At 58.4% G+C, this 26863-nt stretch overlaps 2 protein-coding genes and 1 long non-coding RNA gene across 3 annotated transcripts in view; 2 read left to right on the top strand and 1 right to left on the bottom strand.

The window, feature by feature from the left end:
- The first annotated feature begins 1982 nt into the window (after positions 1-1982).
- Positions 1983-3304, top strand: LOC147573764 (uncharacterized). Its single transcript, XR_015244585.1, has 2 exons — positions 1983-2292; positions 3158-3304. It is a non-coding gene; the product is annotated as an uncharacterized LOC147573764 (long non-coding RNA).
- A 4025-nt stretch (positions 3305-7329) lies between these two features.
- CLEC11A (C-type lectin domain containing 11A) lies at positions 7330-9737 on the bottom strand. Its single transcript, XM_086690548.1, has 4 exons — positions 9375-9737; positions 8956-9145; positions 8453-8644; positions 7330-8015 (listed from the first exon to the last, which is right to left on the bottom strand). Exons 1-4 carry the CDS (start codon positions 9519-9521, stop codon positions 7570-7572), a joined length of 975 nt encoding a protein of 324 aa, XP_086546674.1. The 5' UTR covers positions 9522-9737; the 3' UTR covers positions 7330-7569.
- Positions 9738-13543: 3806 nt separating this feature from the next.
- SHANK1 (SH3 and multiple ankyrin repeat domains 1) overlaps positions 13544-26863 on the top strand; it is a 44680-nt gene continuing 31360 nt past the window's right edge. Inside the window, 11 exon segments of the mRNA XM_086690546.1 lie at positions 13544-13631; positions 16207-16504; positions 16708-16911; positions 17423-17494; positions 18588-18696; positions 18788-18939; positions 20805-20972; positions 21398-21514; positions 25477-25554; positions 25784-25850; positions 26087-26417. Coding sequence (XP_086546672.1) covers positions 16250-16504; positions 16708-16911; positions 17423-17494; positions 18588-18696; positions 18788-18939; positions 20805-20972; positions 21398-21514; positions 25477-25554; positions 25784-25850; positions 26087-26417 — 1553 coding nt within the window. The 5' untranslated portion in view covers positions 13544-13631; positions 16207-16249.

Genomic DNA, 26863 nt, shown 5'->3' with positions numbered 1-26863 from the left:
TTTGCTTTATGGCATATTTTCCCACAGTTTGCATTAAATTGCTTGCTCATTGTAGAAAAAATTATTTCGCGGGTCAAGTTTTTTATCAAATGCTTTTTTCTCCATCTGTAGAAATCATCACCTGGTTTGCCTCCATTAATCGGTTAATGTGGAGAATTAATAAATGTTTCTAATGTTAAGTAACCCTGCATATCTGGCATAAATACATCAAGTGTCATTGTTTTTATATATTGATTATATCCTATGGTGATATTCTACATAGGATTTTTTGATTAATGAGAGAAATAAATGGCGATTTCCCTTCTTTATGCTGTTCTTGACTATTTTTTGTGTTCACATTCTTCAGTGTTACCTCATAAAATGAGGGAGCATGACTTCTTTTTCTAATTTCTGGGTGGGTTTATACAAAATTGTAATGATCCGTTCCTTGAACTGTTATAAATGTTATACAAAGCTATGGTTACTGAGACAGGATGGTCTTTTTTTTAAGTTTATTTGTTTTTTGTCGTAATCTCTACACCTGAGATGGGCCTCGAACTCTCAACCCCAAGATCAAGAGTCCCATGCTCCTCTGAGGGAACCAATCAAGTGCCCCAAGACAGGATGGGCTTGATGCAAGCTTAAACAAATTAATCAATGGGCAGAACAGAGAACCCTATAAAAGACCCCGAAATTCTAAAATATAATGGGGCAGGGACCACAGAGAATCGGGAAAGGGTAACTATTCAACAAATGCTGTTGAAATCATTGGTTATCCTTAGGGGGAAACACTGAAATTGGATCTCTACATCACACCTCACAAAACTCAACTTCAGATGAATTGGAGACTTTAATGTGGGAGAGAAAATGTTAAGAACGCAAGAGAATGTCCTTCACCTCTGGGGGCAGGGAAGGATTTCTTAAGTGACTCCCCAAAAGTACTGTATGATACCATGATGGTGAAGATATGTCCTTATACATTTGTCCAAACCCATAGAATGTACAATACCAAGAGTGAACCTTAAGGAAAACTTTGAGGGGTAATGATGTGTCAATGTAGGTTCATCAATTATAGCAAATATACTACTTAGTGGGGGTGGTGATGATGGAGGAGACTACGGTGGGGGCGGGGAGGGGCATATGGGAAATCTCTGTACCTTCCTCTCAACTTCCTGTCAACCTAAAATTGCTCTTAGAAAAAGAAAGACTTTTTTAAAAAATGTTTATTTATTTTGAGAGAAAGAAGCATAAGTGGGGGGGAGGGGCAGAGAAAGACAGAGAGACAGAGACAGACAGAATCCCAAGTAGGTTCCAGGCTGTCAGGCCAGGGCTCAAGGTGGGGCTTGAGCTCAAGAGCCATGAGATGGTGACCTGAACTGAAGTCGGCCACCTAACTGACTGAGTCACCCAGGAATCCCTAATTTATTTTATTTTAGAGAGAGAGGGAGAGAAAGTGGGGGAGACGGGCAAAGGGAGAGGGAGAGAGAGAATCCTAAGCAGGCTCCATGCTCAGCTCGGAGCCTGACTCCGGGCTCGATCCTACCAACATGAGATCATGACCTGAGCAGAAATCAAGAGTCAGATGCTCAACTGACTGAGCCATCCAGGCCACCCCCCCCCACCCCCACCAAAAGATTTTTTTTTTTTAACGTTTATTTATTTTTGAGACAGAGAGAGACAGAGCATGAACGGGGGAGTGTCAGAAAGAGAGGGAGACACAGAATCTCAAACAGGCTCCAGGCTCTGAGCAGTCAGCACAGAACCCGACGTGGGGCTCGAACTCATGGACCGCGAGATCGTGACCTGAGCCGAAGTCGGATGCCCAACCGACTGAGCCACCCAGGCGCCCCCAAAAGATTATTTTTAAGGCAGAGCTGGTGTTCCACTTCCTGCCTCCTCTATCTTCCAAAACCACCCCAGTTAAGGCTTCCTGCCCGGAAGGCTGCCAGGAGCTATCACTGCTCAGGGTCAGACCCCCAGGTCCAGTTGTGTTTGGAATCGGTGTTAACAGACAAGGAGAAGGCAAGGTTACTTGCCTCCTGCAGGAATTTCCAAAACCCGAGCTCACACAGCCAACTGGCCTGGCTCAGACAATCCCCTATGCTTTGAAAAGAAGCACTGCTGCATTTTAGGAAGAGGTGGTAGCTTGGGGCTGGAAGAGAGAAGAGGTTGTTCAAAGGAATGAAAGAAGACATGGGGCTACCACAGAAAAGCCTGTAGAAGCCAGGAGGCAGTCGTGTTCCAAGTGAACCACTGAGGCCAGAAACATGACTTAGAAGAAGTCATTCTAGGGCGTCTGGATGGCTCAGTCCGGTAAGCATCCGAATTCAGCTCAGGTCATGATCTCACGTTTTGTGAATTCGAGCCCTGCATGGGGCTCTGTGCTGATGGCTCAGAGCCTGGAGCTTGCTTGGATTCTGTGTCTCCCCTTCTCTCTCTGCCCCTCCCCCACTCACACTCTGTCTCCCTCTCTCTCTGCCCCTCCCCCGCTTGTGCTCTGTGTCTCTATCTCTCAAAAAAAAATAAACATTTAAAAACTGAAAAAAAAAATCTAGGGGCACCTTGTTGGTTCAGTCGGATAAGCGTCTAACTCTTGGTTTCAGCCCAGGTCATGGTCTCATGGTTTTCATGAGCTTGAGCCCTGCAATGGGCTTTCTGCTGACAGCTCAGAGCCTGGAGCATATTTTGGATTCTGGGTCTCCCTCTCTCTCTGCCCCTCCCTCCTCAAGCTCTGTCTCTCTCTCTCTCTCTCTCTCTCTCTCTCTCTCTCTCTCATTCTCTCAAAAATAAATAAACATTACAAAAAATAATAATAATAATAATAAAATAAGTTATTCTATGCTCTGCATGCTTTCTGCAATGGACCCTAAAATGGACACACCTCACCTCATATATTCTGGTGGAGAATGTATAACCTGCATATTTTTTTAAGATTTTTTCCTTTAATTTTAAGTAATCTCTACACCGAATGTGGGGCTCACACTCACAACCCCAAGATCAAGAGTTGCACAGTCCACTGACTGAGCCAGCCAGGCACCCCAGACCTGAATCTAATCATCATAAGGGAACATCAGGCAAACTCAAGCGAGGAACTTCTGTTTAAAAAAAAAAAAAAAAAAAAAAAAGGCGGGGGTTGTTTTTCCAAAATGTCAATATCATAAATATGGAAATGTTCCAGATTCAAGGATACGTGACAACAAAATGCAGTACCTGACCCCAGACTGGATCCTGAACCATAAGGGGAAAGTGCTATGAAAGTCAGCATTTGGACCAACTGATGAGATGGAAATATCACAAGGAGATTAGATTAAAAGTATTAAGCAAATGTTACATCTCTTGAGGTTGATTACTGTGGATAAGAGAGCATCTCTAAGGACATACACATCAAAGTAATCAGGGGTAAAGGGCAACGATGCATGTAACTAACACTTAAATGCTTCAGAACAAAAACTAGTGAGGACTGTAGAACTCTGTCCACCATCTATCTGTACACACAGATAAGGCCAGCTGCAAAGTTAACAGGAAGCATTTCTCCCAGAGATATGCTGCAGCTGTAAAGTGTCCTAACCACCCCCTTTGTGAGCGACTCTGCTGTCTTACTCCCTGAGAAAGTTTGTTCTTTAAAATCATAGGCTTTTAGTAACTTTGCTGTTTGAAAGTATATCCGGAAGGATTGGGGCGACTGGGTGACTCAGTCGGTTAATCATCTGATCTCAGGTCAGGTCATGATCTCATAGTTCGTGAGTTTGAGGCCCATGTCAGGCTTTGCTGACAGCTCAGAGCCTGGAGCCTGCTTCAGATGCTGTGTCTCCCTCTCTCTCTGCTCCTCCCCCTCCCCGCCCCCGTCTCTCAAAATTAAATAAACATTTAAAAAAATTAGAAAGTATATCCAGAAAGATGAAACTTATCTTATTCTTCCTGGAAGATCTAAGTCACTTTGACAGAGACAAGAAGCCCCAATTTCCAGCCCTGATGTAGAGCTTTATATAGAGTTTCTGGACATAGCATGCCACGTATATAACTTTGTAGTTTCCAAGGAAACAAGATCCTTAGTCCACTTTGCAGTCCATAACTGTTGACTCATTTATACACATCCCTGCTTTGCTCTGAAGCAAACACAGTTCCACTTAAATTTCACCCGAATTCTTCTCTTCCCCCGGATCCAATAAGTTGATCAGAGCTTCTCCTGTGGGATGTGGCCTTCCCTGCAATAGGTCAGTAAACCTGACTTTGATTTGTTCCTGGTAATTGGGTTAGGATGGGTGGGTGATGAATGCATGGATGGATACATAGATAAATACTGATAAAGCCAAAGCAATGGAGGAAACTGTTAACAGTAGAGAAATCTGGGTAAATACTATTTGTATTTGTGCAGGTTATCTGTAAGCTAGAGAGTATTTCCTAATAAAAAGGGTGGGTTTTTTTTTTTTTTCCTGTTTTCGGAGAAACTAAATTAGTATGGACCAGTATTTAGCAATTTTTTTCCAGGCCAAGGAAGCATTTTTATATTGTATTTTATATTGTAATTCAGTAGTACATAGTCAAGACACTCAAATTTTGAGAAATATTTCTTACCATTTTCTATGCATTCTGATACTTTCTATGCACTTATGTTTTAAAAAAATGCTTCTTATCAATTTCCAATTATCCGTGGAGATTCAGCGGTATTTTTAAAAACTCTTGGACCGATCTGAGCACTGGTTACGGTCTAAGCCTCAGTGAATGTCAGACTGTGGCTTCGGGTTTTTCTTCCTTTTGATGTGGGACTACATTTCCCAAAACACCTTGGGGCGAGGCCCGGAGGGTGGGGAGAAGTGGGTGTCGGCTCTGATCCAAGACTGCCAAGCTCTGACCTTCTTGCGAAGGGCGTGGTCGTCCTGCTTTCTGGGAAACAGAAGCGAGCCTCACGTGGGAGGAAGGGGCGGGGCTTTCGAGAGGACTGGCATGGGGTTGCCGGTGGCTGCTGGGAAACGTGGTTCTGAGGAGAAGGTAGAGGGCCTGCCGCTCGGCCTCCTGGGATTTGTAGTCTTAGCAAACCGGTGATCGACCCGCTTCTTCTTCCACCGGTTGGGTCATCCCAGGCCGTGAACCCTTCCTCCGCCACTTCCCCGGAATCTCTTCACGCATCGATCCCAGGCAGCTGCTGAGGCCTTCTCTGGTCCGCGGCTCTGAGCTCTCAAACCGCAGGTGCTCCGCAGAGAGCCAGGGACGGGGCACTGGCAAACTCTGGCCCCTTGGCAGGCCTGAGAGGGCTTCTCTGCCGAGGTGGGCGGGGGAGGGCAAGGTTCCCATAAACAGACCTGAGTCAGGAATCAGCCCAGAATGCAGCGTACAGGCGAGCTGATCTGATGCTTAAACAGTCCTTGCAAAATGCCCTCCACCTTTGACCTCTGTGTGGGCACCCAAGACTACGTCCCTGGGCTTAGTATGACAGCGACGAGACAGTGGCACAGAGAGTAATGCACGGTGTGATGAGGAAAGCCCCAGACTCTGTGGGAACCCAGGGGAGGCTCCTGACCTGGCCTGGGGAAGGCCGGGAAGAGAAGCGGAGATTGGATTCGTCTCAGGGTCCCCAACATGGCTCCACAGGGACATTTCCCTTCCTGCAAAGGGCTTCCCTGTGCCAGGGGATGCTGGGGGCACAGAGTTGGTCACACCCAGCTCTGACCAGCAAGACTCCCGGTCTGGCTGATCAGGGCTTGGGTCAGAAGAGAACTCAGCGGTTATGGAACATCACAAGGGGCACCTAACCCTGGGGGAAGGGGGAAGCAGGTTGTTCAGGGTGATACATTAGCCAGTTCTTCAAAGAACCTGTACATATGCAAAAACAGTGTCCAGAGAGAGGATGCAGAGGTGAAGGTGAGGTTCAAATTGCCATGTGAGTCAGATCTGATGTTGCAAGGACGCCTTCGTGTTCAGCACTATTTTAGGAGGTAGATATTATTACCCCCCAAGTACAGATGGGGACACCGAGGCACAGCGAGGTTGTGTCTCCCTTTAGTTGCCTGGTAGGTAAGTACCCAAATAGGATTAGAACCTGAGGTGTATGGTTCCAGAATCCAGACAGGTAACCATTGATCTGTCCACCCATCTGTTATGAGGTCTGTAATAGTGGCCCCCTTCCAGGCAACAGCAGATACCCATCAATGTCTGCCTAATGTGCCCTCTGGTTGCCTAGAAGACATCCTGCCACCCCTCCCCGACCCCAGTAAACAAGTTCACCAGGGTAAGAATCCTGAGCAACGTTTTTGGTCCTCTGATGGAAGCCTTCCTGACCAGGGCCTCCTTCCCCCAAGCTTGCTACCACCCTCCATTCTGTTACTCCTACAGGGGCTGTGGGGCTGAGAAATGACCGGGGTGGCTCATTCCTCCCACTGGTGGATCCAATGGTGACATTTTAGGCTGGTGGTACCACGGCTGAAGGAGAGGGAAGGGCAGAAGGACAAACAGTGTCACAGTTCAGTTCCTGGGCTCCATGATGATGTCGGGGTCAGGACCATGTTGCCAGTGTTGGGGGAAAGACACTGGGGGGCTCCAAAACAAGGGCTCTGCCTTCAAAGAGTGCTGTCCTCAATGCCAATGCCCAAGCTGGCCCACTCCCGAGTGTTCTGACTCCGGGAACAAAGGTATGAAAAGGGGGGGGGGGGGGGCAAAGGAAGCACGTGACGCACATTCAACCATTTTTCAAATGCTCACTTTCCTGGGCTCACCTGAACCTCCCAAGGGCGAATACAAGGTAGAGATGATTGTACCCATGTTCAGTGGGTGAGGAAACTGAGGCTCAGAGAGAAGAGACTGGCTTATGGCCACACAGGCAGGGAGTAGGCAAGGAAACATTGGGAGGGAGCCTCAGTTTCCAGGCTGCATAGGTTCCTAAGTTTGCCTCTAAACACTTGCCCCTGGGGCTGGGGGAAGGGGCAGGGAGTGGGGCAGGGCCTGACAGTACAGGATGCTAAGGAACCTTCCATCTGGTGGAACAAGTTTGAGATACTCTATTGAAACAAAATTAAATGGGCTCTTTCCTGCAGGACTCATCAGAACCTTTAGCTCCTTTGTATTTCCCAGCTCTCTTTGACCAAGGCCAAGGCCAAGGCCTGGGCAATGATTGACAGGCCCTGTTGTCCCAAAGGCTGTGAGTGGGACCCGATGGGGGTGGAGGCATCAGCTGCGTGTGCAGGAGCGGATGATGTGCGCACATATGTACATGTGTTCTCCATCATTCTGGTTCTGGGGATCAAACAATACCTGTAAAGGCAGAACGGGACGGGCATCCAAAGGCCAGGGTCGTGCCCTGCCCAGCTTGCCCCTTGACGAGCTAAAGACCAAAAGTGCCTCCACTGCCCGCTCAAGTCAGATTCCACACGTTTTTATTGGCGCCGGACTCAGCCTGGTGCCCGCCGCTCCCAAAAAAAGACACAGGAAAGTCAGGGCTCTCGGCCCCGCGGAAGGCCCCCCGGGATCGCCCAGCCAGGGGGAACACGCTTCCATCCACCGGCAGGGAGAGAGGGAGGGAAGGGCGTTTTATAAGGATGAACGGCCCAGCCAAAGGGCGAGTGGTGGGATGGACCGGAGAGGCGAGGACCGGCCCCGCTAGAAGGGGTACTCGCAGACGTAGTAGAGGCGGCGTTCGCAGTCGTGGTCCCACCAGGAGCCGTCATCCGAGGCCTGCGCCACGCAGTTCTCGAGCGTGCCGCCGTTGGGCTGGTTGGGGCTGAGCGGGTGCGGTGCGGTGCTGGGCCCGGCGCCGGGCTCCGGACTGGGCGCGCGGTGCCAGGCGAAGAAGGACACGCGCTGGCCGTTCTCGAAGAGGTAGAGTCCCTCGGCGCGCCGGTCGTGCACGCCCAGCCACACCGGCCAGTTGTAGGGAGCAAGCGTCGCGCGCAAGTAGCGGGTGAGCGCTTCCATCTGCTGGCGATCTGCCGGCTGTGCCAGGCTCCCGCCCCGCGCCGCGCAGCGCGCCTGCGCCGCCGCCTGCGCCTCGAAGTCGCGCGAGAGCAGGAAGCACTTGTGGCCGAGGCGCAGCCCCTTTAGGCAGCCTGAGGGGGGAACGGGGCGGGGTCAGGGGCTCCGGAGGCGGGGAGAAGGCGGGGTTAGAGCCTCGGGGGCCGGGCCGGGAGGAGGCGGGGTCAGAACCGCCGGGAGTAAGGAGGCGGAGAGTTAGGACGGCTGGGGGTGGGGCCAGACTTTTGGAATCTGTCTGTAGGGGGCGTGGCGCGGCCCGAGACGGGTACGCTTCACCGCGCGGTAAGGAGCGTACCTCCCCCTCTGCGCGCCAGCTCTCCGCATTCGCTCTCCCCGCTACTCTAAGGTCCGCAGAAGCCAACAAGTGACCTCCAAGTCTCTAGGAACCCGCTCGCCCCGGATACCTTAGGTCCTCACGTCTCCTCAGACGTTTCCGGGCCCCCTCCTCCCACCAGTCCTCCACTTGACCCGCATCGTCCCACTTTCCCCGCCCCGCACGGTGCGGACTCACCCTCTAAGCGGCCATGCTCGCGCTCCGCGCGGCTCTGCGCCTCCTGCAGGGCTTGCACGGCGTCGCGGGTGTCGCCCGCCGCCTCCCGCAGCTGCCGCAGCCCCCTAGTCAACTCGACCATGCGGGTGTCCAACGCGTGCAGACGGACGTGCAGCTGGTGCAGGCCTGCGTCCAGGCCGGCCAGGCGGCCCACTGCGGACAGACAGGGCACACGCTGGACGGGGCCCGAAGGGCGGAGCTGAGGGACCAAAGGACCAGGGGGAACTAGGGCTTCAGGGGACGGAGTTGGGGTAGGGGGTACTCGGGATTCCTGGAATGTAGGGGCCGGTGGGCCTGGGCTCTTGGGAGGCAAGGCTGGACACCCGGAGCTCCCAGGGACGTGGGGGGACGGGCACCGGCGGGGTGGTGGGCAATTGAAAGGTGCCGGGCCTTGAAAGGACCGTTCATTTTTGAGAAAATGACCACGGAGGCCTGGGGGCAGGATGGAGCTAATGATTACTCACGGATATATGTGACGGTGTCCTCAGGGGTGGGAGAGGGGCTAGGGCCTGTGGTGGGGTTTGTCGTTGTTTCCTCCTCCTCCTCCTCCCCCTGACCGTCCTCCTCGGTGCCCCAGGTCCCTTTGCCTTCTGGGGTTCCCTCAGGATTTTCGTCCCCCCTCCCAGCGGGCAGCCCCAGGGCCTCCTGCAAATGCTGAGGCAGGGGAGGGATGGTTAGGAGCCCAGCTCTATTCTCACTGCCCACACACTCCAGCCACCCCTTTGCAGCAGTAAGCTGGCTCTCTGCCCCTGAGTCCCTTGTCTGAACCCATCATCCCCATCCTTTGAGCCTGCCCCATCTCTCTCCCTGGCCCATTTCCCTAACCCTGGAATACACTCCCTCCCACACCCACAGTTCCCCGGCAGAGTCCTAAGCAACTCACCTTCAGCATCAGGGCCTCCCTCTCCCGCTCCTCCTCCTGGGCGCCTCCCCAGCCCCCCTCCCACTCCCTGTCTGCTCCCCGAGCCCCATGGCTGATGCCCAGGAGCTGAGGGACCACCAGGGCCCCGAGCAGCCAGGCTGCCTGCATCAGGCTGGGCTCCACAGCACCCAAGGCCGCAAAGGGTTGTCTCTGGGGAGGGGGGATGTCTCTTGGGACTGGAGTGTGTGCAGATCACTAGTCCCTGGTCCCTCTCCCAGCTCTTGTCTCTGTCAGCCCGCCCGTCTGTTCTTCTGTCCGTTGGTCTCTGCTCCTCTGTGTGTGTCTCTCCCCGCCTCTCTTGGCTCCCCCGAGGCCCTGCCTCTGTGGCCGGAAACCTCCAACGTTCCAAAGCCTGGATCCCGCCTTGGGTCTCTCCACATACCCCCCTCTTCCCACTTTCCAGAGCTCACTTCCGCCCTGCTCTTTCCTTCCACCATGGCCAAAAGCTCAGATGGCCAGAAGAGAATAGAGCCGGCTCTCCAAGGGATCCTGGGGACACAGCCTCTGCCGAGGGACCCCCTCAGGGGGTTGTTGGGGCTTGGCCCTGCTCCCCACTCCTCCCCCTGGCCACTCCTCGGGAGCAAGGAGACTGCAGGGTCTCCATAAGGTTTTTATTACTCTGTGGCCACCATTGCCCACACACTCTGCCAGAGGAGGCTTTCCCACAGTTCTCAGGCTCTAGGGCGCCTCCTGCCCTCAGATCTCCCATTCTGGCCAGGAGCCCTTGCCCCAACCTGAAAATGAGCGTGTGTGCCTGTCTGCGGGGACACAGGTGAAGAGCGTGCATGTATGTAGGCTGTGTATGCAACTCTAGTGGGTGGGGCTTTGGGATTCAGTTTGCTGTACTTTCCCGGAAGCGTCCTGCAGGCCAGGCCCCGGGGTGGGGCGATGCTGGGGACTCCAGCTGCTCCCAGACGTGCAGACCTTCCCACAAGGTGGGGGGTTGGGGCAGAAGGGAGGTGGAAGGGTGGGGGTGGGGGTGGTGAAGGAAGCTTTCTCCAGGAGGTGGAGTAGACAGACGCAGGCTGGGCGCTGGAGCTCTGAGCATTCGGCCCAGGGCCTCTTCTCCCGCCTGGACCACTGCAGTGGCCTCCTCCTGACTCTCCACCTCCCTTCTCCCGAGCCCCTCCAATCCACGCCGCTTGCCGCAGCCAGAGCCATGCTTCCAAACCGTAAATCAGATCACGTCACTCCCCACTCCCCTGCTCCCCCAGCTTCCCATCATATGCAGGAGGGAAGCCAAACCCGGCAAGAGCCTGGCCTGCCCAGCCTTGTGTGTGTGTGTGGGGGGGGGGGTTGCTGGGAAGGATGGGCCCTTTACACCTCTGTAAGCTCATCACCCCCACTCCCCCTGGGCCCCCTAGGGGATCCAGCCACACTGGCCTCTTCACTATCTCCTGAATGCCAAGCTCCTTCCTCCCTCAGAGCTTTTACACTGGCCTTTTCCTTCTAGACGCTCTCATGTTCTCTCCCAGCTCCTTCTCCCTGCTGAGGTCTCAGCTCATCTGAGGCCTTCCCCGACTATCCTATCTCAAGGAGCTGCACTTCCACAAATTAACGCCCCATTTTTTATCTTCTTGGTATAATCAAGACCGGCTCCTGTTGTTTGTTTTCTTGTCTGTTGACTGTCTCCTGCCAACAAAGGCAGTGTAGGTACGTATTCATTGCTGTATCCCTGGAGCTAGCACATAGTAGGTGCTCAATCAGTCTGCTTAGCAAGGACGGAAAAAGCCATTCCTGGCAGGGTAGCAGGTTAGCCAGAAGACTGAAGGCTTGACCACTGTGTTTTGGGGGCACCCCGGGTTCCCTGAGGCAGGTGCACGGGGGCACTGAGGGGTGATAGCCAGCCAGGGTGGTGATGAGGGCAGTGGGAGAGAAGCTGGAGAGGCACGGGAAACAGGAGGCCATGCCGTGCCCACTCTGTGCCAGACCTGTGAGTCATTCAGGGCTTTCCCAGCCTGGGCCTGGCTTGTTGTGCCAGCGAGAATGTGGGGCTCACCAGCCAGGGATGGCAGGGCCCGCTCTTCAAGGGAGGAGACTGAGGCTCCGAGAAGGGATGGGGCAACCTGCTGGAGGTCACCAGCATGGCAGCTGCTAGCCAAGGCTTCTGGCTCTACGCAAGGGCCGGGCATCTGCCCTCAGCTGCTGGGAGCCCCAGGAGGGGCCTGGGAAATCCAAGAAATCCAAGAAAGCAGAGGGCAGTGTGACATCGGGCAGGCTGCTCACCACCTCAGAGCCTGGGCCTCTCGGGTGCCCATTAGGGGCCTGGGGAGCCCTCACTAGCAGCTAAAGGCCTCGAGAGATAATGCACAAGCCAGGAAAGGCCTTGTAAACCGTAGAGGGGTACACAGCCTCTCTCGCTGCTGCTGCCAACATGGACAGCTGTTCTCTCCCTGGGCCCAGATGCTCACCACCTGGGCTGGTGGGTATGCATCCAGAGCGGGGCCTCCTGGGGCTGGGCTGGCTCCTACCCTGGTACCCTGGAGCCCACAGCTGGAGATGCATCCAGAGGCTTCTTAGAACCACCCTCTGCAGGTGTCTGAGCCCCAGCTGGCAGCCCTGGCGGAGCTGGAAGAAGGGTGGGAGCCTGGGCTTTGGGGACACTCTCACCCTAAGGGACCTGCCCTGTGTCTGTGGTATGTCCCAGGCACCAGAGACCTGAGCTGCAAGGAGACTTTGGGCATGTCTGTGTATAATGAAGACGAATACACAACCGTGGCGTGCCTAGTGGTGAACAACAGTGGCATAAAGACCGAACCAGCCTACCTGTCCCCCCTGATCCTTGCTGCCACCTCTTTGTAGCTGGGTGACCTTGGGCGCCAAGCGACTTTGCCTCTCTGTGCCCCAGTTTCCCCCTCTGAGAACGGGGATGGTCAAAGTGCATAGCCCATAGGATTGGTGTGAGAAGTTGATGAGTAAATCCAGAGCAGAGACTGGCACACAGGAAGTGCTCAAGAAACGTCAGCAATAACTATGGAGGGGAGGCAGGGCACGGTGTTGTGCATCCAAATGGGTGTGTGCACACCTGTGTGATGAATTCGGAGGTGGGTGAGTGTGGTGGAGCCGCAGGCACACGTGGTTGTGCGTCTCCGTTTCTGGGTTTCGTGTGAGCTGGAGATCTGAGCATGCACACCTGGGTGCGTGCCCTTGTTGGGGGAGGGGTGGGTAAATGCTGTGCGGCATGTATGCTCTGGCATGCGCGTGTGACATGTACGTGTTGTAGTGCGGTGTGTTTGTGGTGATGTACCCACAGGGAGGTTAGGTCATGCACGTCCTGGACAGTGTGTGCATGGGTAACGTCTGCACGTGCAGGGCCAGCTAGTGACTCTATGCACCTGTGCCTTGGGGGAAGATGTTTGTGCGTGTGTGTGTGTGTGTGTGTGTGTGTGTGTGTGTGTGTGTGTGTGTTTGGAGGGACAGGACGGGAATCTATAGCTCTCACCATCCAATTTGGAGGAGCAGAGTCTAGCAACAAATATTTATCGCGCCCTACTGTGTGTAGAGGGGGTGGGAGACGCTCTGGGAAGGGGCGGTCCTGGGGTGTGTGTGTGGAGCGAACCCTTAGGGGGGCGGGGCCGCAAGGTCCGGGTAGGGGGGCAAGCAGGGGTAGAGCCGGCTTGGGCTAGCTGGTGGCTACGGGGAGTGGTGGGGGAGGGCAGGGGGAGGGGGTGGAGCCGGCGAGGGGGGGGATGGGCGAGGTTTGGGGGCGCGGGGAGGGGCGATGTCTCCTCCACCGGCTCCGGAGGGAGGGGAGAGGGCGGAGGGAGGGGAGGGAAGGAGAGAGGGAGGGAGGGAGAGAGAGAGACAGGGTGAGGGAGAGACGGTGAGAGCGAGAGAGCGAGAAGGGAGGCAGAGGAGGCGCGGAGCGGGCGGCGGCGGCGGCGGCCTGAGGAAGAGGAGGAGGAAGAACAGGCGGAGACGCGGCGCCCGGAGCCGGCCGGACCGAGCCGGGGGCGGGCTAGCTCCGAGGGGCGCGGCGGCCGCGGCAGAAGGGGGGGCGCTCTGCGGATGGCCAGGCCCGGCCCGCGGGGGGGGTGAGGTCCTCGGCCCCCCCGCCCTCCCCCCCGGCCCCCGCCCGCCCCCTCCCCGGCCCGCTCGCCCTCCGGGGCGGTGGGGCATGGCCTGAGGGTCCCCCGTCTCCGGGGGGGTGGGGGGTGGGGGGGAGGGGGGAGGGGCCGCGGGCGCCGCCGACCGGGACTCAGCAGCCCCGCCAGGCAGGTAAGGGGGTCGAGAACCCGGGGTTTTGGGGGGAGCTGCGGGGCCGGGGCCGGGGCCGCGGGAGGGGGCGGGGGCGCCCCGGACGTCCTTGGCCGGGCGCCGGGCTCCGGGCCCGGGTGTGCGGTGAGGGGTGGGGGTAAGGTGGGGAGCGTTGCCCCGGGCGACGCCAAATTGGGTTACGCCCAGGTCCCCGGTGCCCCGTCCCAGATAGCAGACTTAGGAGGATGCGCCCCCCAGCCCCCGCCAGCAGACACCCCCCCCCCCACCCCAGCCCAAACCCGCTTCCCCGCGCTCCCAGGCCAAGGGCTCGGTCGCGGTACCCACCTCCTGGCCCTGCCCGGCCACTCCCCCGCCTCGCCCACCCCGGCCTACCGGGGCCCCTAGACCCCTTCCGTAGACCCACCGCGCGAGGCCCCTCCCCCAGGTCACCCTGGTCCCCCGCCCCTCCGTCGAGGGTCTGGGCCTTGGCCTCCTCCGCCCCCTTCGACCCCCTCTAGCTCGGGCTTCACCTTCTAGGCTCCTCCGATCCCTTCCCACCCCCTTCCAAGCTCCCCCCTCATCCCCACCCGTCTCCGCTCCCTTCTCCACCGGCCGGCGCGCCCCCTCGGCTCCCGCCTCCGAGTCCCGCTCCCGGGTGCCCCCGCCCCCTCTCCCCGGCCCAGGGCTCTCCCCCACCAGTTTCTCGGCCCCAGCCCCGGCTCCTCTCCCCGCCTTTCCCCGCCTCTCTCCGCCTCCATTCATTCTCCCGGGCCCCGCTCTCGGCCACGCCAGCCGCCCCCTGTCCCCCCGCACCCTCCAGGGCACCCCCTCTCTCCCCTTCTCCACCACCCCCCCCCCCCCCCCCGCCGATTCCTCAGCCCGTCTCAGTACCAGCTGCGTGCCAGCTATTCTTAGCCGCGGAGCGTTTGATTCATGCCGCCCCGGCGGAGTGTGCCCGCTCCCTCCCTCGGGCCTGAGGGGGAGGGGCCGGAGCCGGTCTGGGGGGTTGGGGGCAGCCGCACGGCGGGGGGAGCCGCCGGGGCCAGCTTTGCTTTCATCCCACTGGCCACCCCATTAGTGCCCGGTTGAAGCCGGGGTCAGCCAGGGTCAGCCGAGGGGGAGTGGCATTGGGCTCCAGGCCCGGAGGTGGGAGGTGGAGTCCGGCGGGTAGGAGGCCTGGCAGGGAGGGGGTGCTCCGCAAGGCCAAGGTGGGGCAGTTCCGCTGGGTACCTGGAGAGGGAGGGGGCTTCGCAGCCGGGCCACTCATGGGGGAGGGGTCGGCCGGCTGGTGGTTAGGCTGCTCGCTCACCCACAGCTCTTGGAACTGTCCTCCCCGAACACTCATTTTGTCTTCCCGCCCCCAACCCCCCCAGCCCATCCCCACTCCCCCAAAGTCAGCAGTACCCTCCACTGCTTCCCATCTCCATGGCAACGGTGCAGGAGCTGGGCCTGGTGTGGGGGGGAGGGACCAGACCAGACATTCTGGTTTCCGGTGCTGGGGTGGGAGACAGGGAGATGAGGGAGGCGGACCCCATTTGGGACCCAGGCTTCTAAGGCCACCTCGGGAGAGAACAGTGGGGATCTGGAGATGACCTCCCACCCCAGTCCCCCAGCCCGGCACCCCACTTCTTAGCCTCCCTCCCAGCCTCCCCCCCCCCCACCCCCAGTCTCCCTCAGAGTGGATCCACCTGTACCGGGCAATGTCCAGCCACCTGTCCTGTAGTGCCAGTCCTCAAATGTGCCCACAGGTTATCCGCAGCCACCCTAAGCTGACCCAGGCCACCGCACTACGGTCTCCAGACAGCCCTCCCAGGCCAGTCTCCCCACCCACCCACCCCCGTCTCGAGATGCCCCCAACAACCTGCCTAGGCCACCCCTCGTGGCTCCCTTGGGGGCACGCCACGAATGATACTCTGCCCCATGACACCCCCATCTTAGCACCCCTGCTCCCCTGGGACACCGATTCCCAGCAGTCCCCTGCACACGCTGTCAGCCACACTTCGGTGAAGTCACCGGTTCCACCCGCTGCCGGGCACCACTCCCGAGCAACACGCGGCTCCCACTTCGGCCGCCCCAGGCTCTCGGCACCTCCGTCCCCCCATTACTACATCTCAGCCTCTCCCCAGCCCCCTCCGCCAGCTGGCCAGGAGGAGGAGGAGGAGGACGGCGGGAGGGCCTCGGGTGAGGGGCCAGGCTGGGGCCAGGAGGGTAGGATGCCGGTGGGTCGTCCACCTGTCTGTCCTCAGCTAATTTTAGCTGCATTTTCCGTGGCCTGCCAAAGTGGGCCAGTAGCTCCCGCGGTGATTCTGCGGTTTCTGGGACACTGCCATGCTGGGTCAGCGGCAAAGTGGGGCGCAGGAGGGGTGGGGGGCTGCGAGCAGGGCCAAGGGCAGGGAAGGAGACGTGCTGGAAGCATGGCAGCGATGGGCTTGTGTGTGAGCAGAGGCAGCTGGAGTATCTGGGGGTGTGTCCAGCCTCCTTCCTGCCGACCTGGGGCATGTGGGGCGGCTGCCCTAGACCACTTGTCCGTGAGGGTGCCTGTGGCCTCCGAGGGGTCCCGGGTCCCTCATCTGACAGCCACCCTTGGCCCCGGCAGCCGCCTGTGATGCTGCTGTCCCCTGTCGCCCCGTGGCCCCACGATGACCCACAGCCCCGCGTCAAGCGAGGACGAGGAACGCCACAGTGCCAGCGAGTGTCCCGAGGGGGGCTCAGAGTCCGACAGCTCCCCAGACGGGCCCAGCAGAGGCCCCCGGGGGACCCGGGGCCAGGGCAGCGGGGCACCTGGTAGTCTGGCCTCCACCCGAGGCCTCCAGGGCCGCTCCATGTCTGTCCCGGACGACGCCCACTTCAGCATGATGGTCTTCAGGATTGGCATCCCGGACCTGCACCAGACAGTGAGTGACTGACTGCCTGCCGGCCAGCGGGGGACAGGGCCCCAAGCCCACACGACGAGGCTGCTGGTGCTGGGTGTCCTCCCACTTGGGCCCCATCTCCAGGTCCCCGACATGCTTCCCCCAGCTGCCCCTCCTGTCCCCAGAATCACCCCCAGGCCCTTTCCAAGCCACCTCAGGCTCTTCCCTGTCACCTCCTCAACCAGAAATGTCTCCGCTTCAACCCTGATGCCACCATCTGGACAGCCAAGCAACAGGTGCTCTGCGCCCTGAGCGAGAGCCTGCAGGATGTGCTCAACTACGGTCTGTTCCAGCCGGCCACCTCCGGCCGCGATGCCAACTTTCTGGAGGAGGAGCGGCTGCTTCGAGAGTACCCCCAGTCTTTTGAGAAGGGGGTGCCCTACCTGGAGGTGAGGCCCACAGCCTTCCCAGCCTGGCCGCAGGGGAGAGAAGGCATGCCCCATTTTTCTCCCGGTCAGGCCCTGGCAAGGGAAAACCCAGTGGGCTCTTCCAGATCCCTTTAAGCATTAGAGTCAGAGAGGCCTGAGTTCAAATGACGATCCGTTCTGCCTCTGACCAACAGAGTGGCCTTGGGCAAGTCACTTCCCTGCCCCAGACTCCTCCTCGCCTTTCAAAGTGGGAAAGGATTCACAGTTACAGTAGGTGTTCTAGAACATTCTGTGTGGGGTCCAGACTCCCTACTCCTTCACGTTAGGGGTTGCGGTCCACATACTCCACAGCAGCCCCGCACTCCTCTGCCTGCCCAGCCAAGGCTCCAGGGCCTTTTCCACCTTGACCCTGAGCTGACCACCTCCCCCTCCATCCCCCCCCTGCCCCCGGCTCAGAAGGAGCCCAGCCTCCTCCCCAGGCCCCTGATTCTGAGTCTCTGTGTCTCTCCCCGCCATACACCCCTGGCCACAGTTCCGATACAAGACCCGGGTTTACAAACAGACCAACCTGGATGAGAAGCAGCTGGCCAAATTGCACACGAAGGTGAGAGAACCCTACCCCGCAGCAGCCCCCCCACAGAGACCTGGAGCCTTTCCCACTGTCTCTCTCACCTCTGTCCAACGGCCCTCCAACACTCCCTGATCCCCTTCTGTTCCTCTGCCAGGGTCCCCCAGTAACTTGAGATGCTGTGTGGCGTTGGGGACGGCCCCAGATGCCAACCGTGTTCTCTCCACCCTGGGGGCTCAACTCCCCTCTCTGGCCTGCATTCCCCCGCCCAGGCCCCTGGCTCCCGCTTTCTTCATCCTTAGATGCTCCCTCCTCGTCTTCTGGGTCCCCCGTATCCACACAGGGCACCTGCCTGCCCCCCACCCTCTGGCCTGAACTCTGACACCCAGTGTCCCTCTGCCTCAGTGCTGTTTCATACGCAGCCCGTGGCCCCCCCAATTCCGTAGCCTAAACCTCTCCCAGATCCGGGGATGTCCCCCGCCCCCAGCCACATCTGGCTATCTTGCCCTCCAGGACTCTGACCATATGTCCCCGGTGCCTCCCCCCGGTCCCCTAAGAACTGGGAGGAAGCGGGGCGGGGGGAGCTGCTTTAGTCCGAGGTGAAGTGAAGGATTCTTGACGCTTGGGAAAAAAGCCTCCCTGTCCCCTCCTCCCCCCCACCCCTCCCCCACCATGCATTTGTCTCTGTCGCCCCCCCAAATATTCCATCCCTCCAGACCTGCGCCATCCACTCCCGGAGCCACCGGCCATACACGGCTCCCGAACACACACGGTGTCGCAGGCCCAAACTGAGCCTCGCTGCGAGTGTGAAATGCACACCGGATTTCGAAGACTCAGTTCCCCCCCAAAAACGTAAAACGTCTCGTTAAAACACTGCCTATGGATTACCTGTCGATACGGTACTATTGCGGATATGTTAGGTTAAAGAGATACGTCGTCAAAACGAATTTCCGTGCGACCAATGGTGCCCCTTGCTTCTTTTTTTTTTTTTTAAAGGCGGCTACTAGAGAGTTTTCAGTGCCACACGCGGCTCGCTGTGTATTTCCACTGGACAGCGCTGCTCAAGACCCCAGCTTTTCTCCCCTTGCTCCCTGACTGGCCTGTCTTCTCTCTCTTGTCCATGGCTCAGACGGGGTTGAAGAAGTTCCTGGAATACGTGCAGCTCGGGACGTCCGACAAGGTGGCAAGGCTGCTGGACAAGGGGCTGGACCCCAATTATCATGACTCGGATTCGGGAGGTAAGGAGGAGAACCAGGGGCTTTGGAAGAGGTGGGGAGCCGAGAAACGAGCCATAAGGGCTGCGCGTGACTGGCCTTTTCTGCCCCTCAGAGACCCCCCTGACGCTGGCAGCCCAGACCGAAGGCTCCGTAGAGGTGATTCGAACCCTGTGCCTGGGAGGGGCCCACATCGACTTCCGGGCCCGGGATGGCATGACCGCGCTGCACAAGGCCGCGTGTGCCCGTCACTGCCTGGCTCTCACGGTGAGGTGCCAGACCCCGGGGAGCCGCCCCCAGACTCGGTGTCTCCCCCAGTACGCTGAAGCCAGTGAGCTAATTGCCCCAGACCCGCCCCCTCCTCCCCTTCATCTGCCTTGACCCCACGAAGCCACCTGACCTCCCCTTTGCTTCTCATCCCGCCTCCTGGATGTCCCCTGCCGCGTCCCCGTCCCCGTGGGGATGCCACTTCTGCTCTTTCCTCAGACTCCTCTCCCTTTTCCGTTTGTTCTTTCTCGAACCTCAGGTCTTTAGGTTTGTTAAAAATAATCTCTCTTCGTGTCTCAAATACAAAGCCCCTTTCCATAGACTGACAAACACACAGTCCCCCCCCCCACCCCCGCCTGTTGTCACTCCTCCAGTGGAACCCGAGACCCTCTGGTGACCCCCGGGGATGCCCACCCTACAGCTGATTGTCACACGGACCTTTCCCCTGGAAGGGCCCCAGTAGATCATGATACCTTTACTCTCCCGACACCCAGACCTTCTTGTACCCTCTGATCCAGCTCACCACCAGCCCTGCCTCAGTCTCCCCGAAGTGTAGACCCTCCTGTGTTCCTTAAAATACAGAGTGAGCTCCAGACACAGACCCCTCAACACACACCCTGCAAACACAGCCTCTCGCCCTGTTCAGTAACTAAAATGCACTTTCCCAGACGCACCGTATACCTGCAAGATACATACATGGAGGGGACTTACATGGTCTTATTTTAAACTCCTCTCCCTCTCTCCTCCCCCACCCCACCGCCACCCGATGGCACGTGATTCCCTCTTCATACACAGGTCAGGATAGACCGCCCCCCGCAAAGACACATCGCTGTTGAGAAACACCCTAACTCACAGATGCTCCAGTTTAATGGACCCTCCCTTCCCTTTTCCAGCTCTTTCTGGAAGCCCCTAAATGCGGACACCAGCCACAAAGATCTGGCTTTATGCCCCTGGAACTGACAAACCCTCTATATGTACCCCCAGTGCACTCCCTTCCCCCCAAGACAGCTCCTGCTCTCACCCCGCACCCCCGGCCTCCAGACCCGTGCTGTCCAACCCAGTAGCCACTAGCCACGCGGGGGCCGTTCGGATTTCAATTAACTACAACGAGTTAGGGCGAACGTGTCTGTTCCCCGGGCGCCGTAGCACGCTCGAGCGCTCGGGAGCCCACAAGGGGCCGTAGATTGCTTCCGTCACCGCAGAGGTTCTGGTGGACAGCGAGGCTGTGGGCTGTCTTCACAGGGCTGCTGCCAACACCTCCCTCTAAAGATGCTCAGCTCCACCGGCCGCTGTGCCCGGAGCTGTTACTCGAGTGAGACACCCCCCCCCCCCACCCCGCCGCTGCCGCCCCAGCATGGCTGGCGCGGCTCACCTTGGTCCCAGCTAACCCTTTATCCCGGGTCTCCCTCTGCGTCCCACTCTCGGGGATCCTGATCCTAACAACACCTCCTGCTTAGCCAGGGGTCCTCCTGCATCCAGATTCTGTTCTCTCAGGTGGCCCTCCAACCATCCGGCTGCTGTGATGCACTGAGGCACCAGACTCCTTCAGTGGCTCATCCAAAGCCAGCCTCGGCAGGGGGGGGTGGGGGGCGGGGGGTGGAGGGGCGGGGGTGGGGGGGAAGGTTGGGCAGGACGTCAGAGTGGGAAGGTCCTCTGGAGGCATCTTCCCAGCCCCTTCATTGTTCCCTTCGTGGGAGAGGCCCTGAGAGGGGAAGGGCCAGGCTCAAGGTCAGACAAGGGCATTCATGCAGACTCCCAAACCACCTTGGCCAGTGTGGGTCACCCGCGACTCCCTGCCCGACTGGCCCTTCAGAACAAACCAGTACTGCCAGTGTGACCGTTTTCTGTCTGGTCTCTCTCTTCAGGCACTCCTGGACCTTGGGGGCTCCCCCAACTACAAGGACCGCCGAGGCCTGACCCCTCTGTTCCATACGGCTATGGTGGGGGGCGACCCCCGCTGCTGCGAGCTGCTCCTGTACAACAGGGCCCAGCTGGGCATAGCTGATGAGAACGGCTGGCAGGAGATTCACCAGGTGCTCCAGACTCGGCCAGGAGGGGTTCGCGGTGTGTGCATGGGGGGCACCTGGGCCCTGATCGGGTCTGGTGCAAAGGGGATCCAGATGCTGGGGATCTAGGTGCTGGGGTCCTCATAGAGTATGGGGGTGGGAGTATGGGCCCCAAAGAGAAAAAGGTGAGGGAGTCAGCACCAGGGCTCTAAGAGGGCATGGGCTCAGGATTGGACATCTCCATCTCTGGCATGGGTGGGCGGTGGTCTCTTGAACCTCTCAAGGAGCCTATCCAGACGCCTGGGTCTTGGAATGACTCGTGAAGCTGATGGCCCGGGTCCCTGGGCGGAAACAGAGGAGGAAAGGACAGGGGTTTCCTGGACTCAGGATCTAGACAGAGGCCATGGTTGGGAGAGTCTGATCCGGCCTCCTGGGTTTCCTGTCCTCCCCAGGCCTGCCAGCGAGGCCACTCTCAGCACCTGGAACACCTGCTCTTCTATGGGGCTGAGCCGGGAGCCCAGAATGCCTCGGGGAACACGGCCTTGCACATCTGCGCCCTCTACAATAAGGTCTGCTCTGGCAGAGCCCGCCCAGGCCCTCCTCCTGACTCTAGCCTCCCTGCCCTCTGTCCCTTCACTATTTCATTAATTCATCCATCCATCCACCCATCCATTCATCCATTCATTCACTCATCCATTCATTCACTCATCCATTCATTCATTCGCTCAGCAGATACTTGCTGAGCACCTTCCCCATGTCAGGCCCAGAGTGGGATGCTGAGGACCAAGCAGTGAGTGAGACAGACGTTCCTGTCACAATCCAGAGTGTTCAGAGGGAGGTCCCAGGGAATGCAGGTCCCCGGGGGAGGCCAGATCTGGGCTCGGCCTTGGGCCTGGGGTGGAGGTGGCTCTCTGGAAAATGTGCCACCTGTGCTAAGAGAAGTGGGAGTGAGCCAAGTAGGAAGGCGAGAAAGGGTATTCTCGGCGGTGGGCACAGGTGGAGAGGAGAGAGCATCAGGAGGCACCTACTGTGTGCAGTGCGTGCGGGGGCCACCGCAGGGGACAGAGGAAGGGCCAGACCACAGCCCTGAGGGGGACGAGAGCATGTTGCGGGTTGTAGCAATTCGGGGCCGGGTGGACAGTCCCCACCTCAGGAGCCACGAGTGGAGGTGAGCAGTAAAGGGCCGGGAGGGGCCTCGTGTACCTGCCCCCTTGCGGCTGTGACCCCCGCCCTCGGTGATCCTGGGTCAGCCCCCTCAGTCTTTCCACCTGTTGTAGGGGCTTCCTGCCCTCGGAGGGTTGCCTCGGGGACTTGGGAAGACGGGGCTTGGCGCACAGGTGCTGGTCTGTCAAGCCCTTCTTCCCCTCCTCCAGGAAGCCTTCCAAGACAGCGCCAGCCCCTTCTGCCGCATCAGAACTTGCAGTGCCGGGGACGTGGCAGGTAGCCACGTGCCGCCTTGTGGCAGCAAGCAGTCTGCGCTGCCGGGAGAGAACTCAGTGTTTGTCAAACCCGACCAATGCGGTGCTGTCACTGCCCCTCCCTGGTGGTTCCGTCTCTCCTGCTCCCTGACACCGGCCTTGAGCCCAGATTCCCTGACGGCACGGCTTATGTGCATGTCCCGTGGGCAGACCGGGGTCCCCCTGATAAGCGCCGTGCCCTCTCCAAGGCTCCGTCCTCTCCCTGAAATGGGGGTAGGGCGGCTGATTGAAGGCGATGAGACATCATGGACGTTAAGCGCTCGTCCCCAGAAGGCAACGTCATTGTCATTACCACTCTCAGTCAGGATCCAGTCAGGAGACACAAACCGTACCATTCATTTGAACGGGGAAGATGCAGTGTAAAGAATTATAGGGTGGGAACAATTACCCTCAGGGGGTCGGATGAGCCAGTTAATTTTCCCTCCTTGAGGTTTCCCTCCCTGTGAAATGGGTCGGTAACACCTACCGTACAAAGGATCACGTGGGTGAATGTTGTGCTCGCTCTCGGCAAGATGCCTAATGAATCGGTGCTTGACAGAGTTCTTCGTCTGCTTTTCTCCCTTGTCTTCCCTCTCAGACTTTAAGTTTCGCCAGGGCCAGAGCCGGGTCTGACAGATTTCCTCCCTCCCTCCTCCTCCGGCCTCCTGACATGCCCGTCCCTCCCCCTCCCCCCCCCCCCCCCCCCCCCCCCCCCCCCCCCCCGTCCCCTGGTGGTGAAGGTCAGGTCCATGTTTAGGCTGGAAGCTCCTCAAGGGTGGGGGCTAAGTCTGATCAGTCACTGTGTCCCAAGGCCCCGGGACATAGTAGGGACTTTGTTGGATGAGTGAGTGAGTGAATGAATGAATTGCGAACCGGCCACCTTGAGTCTGCCCCAAGACAGCACCCTGCCCCCCTCAGAATATTCAACAGGTGTCGGCTCTGAGATAGACTGAATGACTCAGTGAATGAACGAATGGCTTGAACAAAGGAATTTGGAATGACTCGGCTCCCTTCATCCTCATACGTCCCGTGCACGTCTCTTGAGTCCCTACTGTGCGTCCGGACGTGGGATGAATCAGACACGGCATGGCTCCCGGGCCGGGGCGGATCGGGGGATTTCGCGTGTGGCAAAGAGGCAGATGTGTAAAGGAGGAAGGGCAATACTGTAAGTATTGCAGGGGACAGAGGGACTGTAAGATAAGTGCCAGGACACCAGTAAATCGAGGTCGTCGAGGAGCAGGGTGGATTGCTGGTTGGGCTGCTGGACGTGCTGTGGCCCCGTGCTAGGCAAGGGGGCAGTGGAGGCGGACAGACACGCGAAAACACATGTCAGTGGCGGAAATTAACAGTCTAGTTGGGACCGGCATGTCCACACTTGGACACACACACACACACACACACACACACACACACAGAAAACTACCTGAGCTAACTTTGCTGGTTGAGTTGCATCTGGGGGAGCTGGAGAGAGGAGTCGAGCTGGGGGCCAGGTTGGGTTCGGTCAGGCCGAGACAGAGGGTGAAGGACTTTAGCCATCGTTGAGTGAACAGCTCCAGCGGGCCGGGCACTAATCCAGCTGGTGGGTGCCACGGACAAAATCATGCACCTATAGAACTTACCATATGGTGGGGGAGAGATGCTAAGGAGACAGGTAAAAGAGAAACGTAATTTCAAGGAGACCGTGTTAGGAAGAAAATGAGCTAATACTGGCGTATAGTGGGCATCGCATAAGTAAAAATGAATAAATCAAAATAAAACAGGGAATGTGATCGGCAGCTATTTTTTGACGCGGGAGCCGGAGAAGCCCTCTCGGAAGAGGTGGCATTTGAGCAAAAACCTGAATGAAGCGAGAAAGTGAGCCATGTGGAAATCTAAGGGCAGAGAATGCCAAGCAGTGAGAGCGGCAGGTGCCAAGGCCCTGGGGCAGGAGCATGCCTGTCAGAGGAAGAAGGAGGCCAGTGTGACTGCAGCATAGGGAGCGAAGAAAGGTGGCAGAAGACGAAGTTGGTGAGGCTGGGGGTGCCAGGGCAGGCAGATCGGGTGGAGGGGGAGCCTCGAGGCCATGGCCAGGGCACTGGGTCTGATCGAAGCGTGACAGGGTGTGATATGGTCGCATCAGTAGGGAATTGGTCTGTATGTGGATGGCATTCCTACCCCCCACTGCCCGGCCCCGGCCCCCGTTGTCCCCTTTCTTCTGAGTCCAGCAGAGTGTGTGAGAAGAGCAGAGACTCCAGAGTCAAACCTTCGTTCAGATCCAACCACTGATGGGCAACCGCCGTGTGACCTTTTGATGCCTTAGTTTCCTCGTCTGTAAAATGGGGAAGTGCTGAGCACCTGGCGCGCAGCACAGTAAGCCCTCCGTGAGGTTTAGACTGGTGGCTCTCAACTGGAACAGCCCGGTCCCCCAGGGGTCACTGAGCAGTGTGTGCAGCCTTCCGTGGTTTTCACAGCCGGAGAGGAGAGTGCTACTGTCATCTAGCGACAGAGCCCAGAGATGCCGCTAGACGTCCTACGATGCACAGGACAGCCGCCACTACGAAGATTCTTTTTTTGGCCCTAAATGTCAGTAGCGCTGAGGTCCAGAAACCCGGCTTTAGATTAGCGCCACCCGGGAGAAAACAACACGGGTCGTGTGTGCGTGTGTGTGTGTGTGTGTGTGTGTGTGATTTTAAGTATCCCAGGAGTTGCATTAAAAAAAGGAAGGAAGACAACAGGTAACGTGGATTTTTGTAGCCTATTTTACTCGGCCCATGGTGTCCAAAATATTGCCGTGTCAACTTGGAATCAATAGAAGAAGTATTAGAGACATTTGGATTTTTTTTCCCGTGCTATGTTCTTGCAGCGTGGGTTGTATTTTACAGACGCAGCTCATCTCAGTTTGGACGGGACACATTTAAAGGGCTCTTGAGCCACCGGTAGTAAGTGACTGCTGTCCCGGGCAAGGCAGGTTTAGATCAGGCTGTTCCTGAAGTTCTTAGCACAGTGCCTGCGTCTGCTCCTGGTGACTTTAATGGTTTTCTTTCTTTTTTTCCCCCCCCCTCCACCCCGTGCCACCGGCCGGCCGTCGCCCACAGGAGACCTGTGCTAGGATCCTCCTGTATCGAGGAGCTAACAAGGATGTGAAGAATAACAATGGACAGACCCCCTTCCAGGTCTGGAGCTGTCAGGGCTGGTGGGGGGCACAGAGGAGACAGGGGGTGAGGAAGGCAGGCAGGTAGGAGTGCTGGCTGAGAGGCTGGCGGTCTGGGAGAGGACGGAGGGCGCAGTTGCGGGGGTCCAGGTTTGAGAGGGGCAGGGGCGGGGGGCCGTGTGTGTGTGCAGCTGGCCGGGGACCTCACAGTGCTTCCCGCCCTCTGCCTGGGCCACCCCACCTCCCTCCAGGTGGCTGTGATCGCTGGCAATTTTGAACTGGGGGAGCTGATCCGAAACCATCGAGAACAGGATGTGGGTGAGCGAGAGGGAGGTGGGGCTGAGGGGAGAACCTAGCGTACTTGGGGGTGCATGGGGGGACTGGGGGGTCAGCGGACTGTGAGCGTCTGAGTAGTAGCGGGAGGGGCGATTCCAGACCTCCAGTCTTACATCTTTCTCCCTTCATGCCTCTCCCCCATCATCCCTTGCCTGCACACCCCCTCCGCCTGCCTGTCTCCCCTGCCCCTTCTGTCCCCTGCCACTGTGCCCTCTCAGTGCCCTTCCAGGAGTCCCCCAAGTACGCAGCCCGGCGACGGGGACCCCCAGGCGCAGGGCTGACGGTGCCCCCGGCACTGCTTCGGGCCAACAGTGATACCAGCATGGCCCTGCCTGACTGGATGGTGTTTGCCGCCCCGGGGACCTCGTCCTCTGGGGCCCCCGGCCCTACCTCAGGGCCCCAGGGCCAGTCGCAGCCCTCGGCCCCCAGCACCAAGCTCAGCAGTGGGACCCTCCGAAGTGCCAGCAGCCCCCGGGGCGCCCGGGCCCGCTCCCCATCCCGCGGGAGGCACCCTGAAGAGGCCAAGAGGCAGCCCCGTGGACGGCCCAGGTAGGGGAAGGCTCAGCCCTGGTCCCACTGACCCCAACCCAACCGGATCCCATCCTCGGAGCCACACTCCCCCCACCCAGGCTGGCCCCCCCAACCACCCAAGTCCCCGGTCCCGCCCTCAGGCCTCCAAATCCCTCTCCAGACCCCTGAGGAAGAGAGGGGGAGGAAGCCACAATCTTGCACCTGTCCCCAAATGGAACAGTTTAGCCAAGCACCTGCTCAATGCCAGGGGCTGAGGGGAGGGAACCCAATAGAATGTTGGTTCCAGCCCCTGAAGACAGACAGACAGACAGACAGACAGACAGGGCAAGGTGAGAAGAAGCCACACAGGGTGGGGGTGGGCAAGGGGCTTGGGGGAAGGTGTCTGAGCTTGGAGATGGGCCAGAGGAGGGGAGGGGGGGGGGCAGAGGAGCCACTCGGGGTAGAGGGGAGGACGGCAGGGGACT

This window comes from Puma concolor, chromosome E2 (genome assembly GCF_028749965.1).
Source record: "Puma concolor isolate L17-30 chromosome E2, mPumCon1.1.hap2, whole genome shotgun sequence".
NCBI classification, from domain to species: domain Eukaryota; kingdom Metazoa; phylum Chordata; class Mammalia; order Carnivora; family Felidae; genus Puma; species Puma concolor.
This window is presented reverse-complemented; position numbering and strand designations above follow the sequence as displayed.

Coding starts and splice junctions, on each gene's coding strand:
- CLEC11A (XM_086690548.1), bottom strand. CDS start 9,521: ATGCAGGCAGCCTGGCTGCTCGGGGCCCTGGTGGTCCCTCAGCTCCTG. Junction 8,645..8,955: donor GGACACCGTCACATATATCC/GTGAGTAATCAT, acceptor GTCTGTCCGCAG/TGGGCCGCCTGGCCGGCCTG. Junction 8,016..8,452: donor CGAGCATGGCCGCTTAGAGG/GTGAGTCCGCAC, acceptor TTCCCCCCTCAG/GCTGCCTAAAGGGGCTGCGC.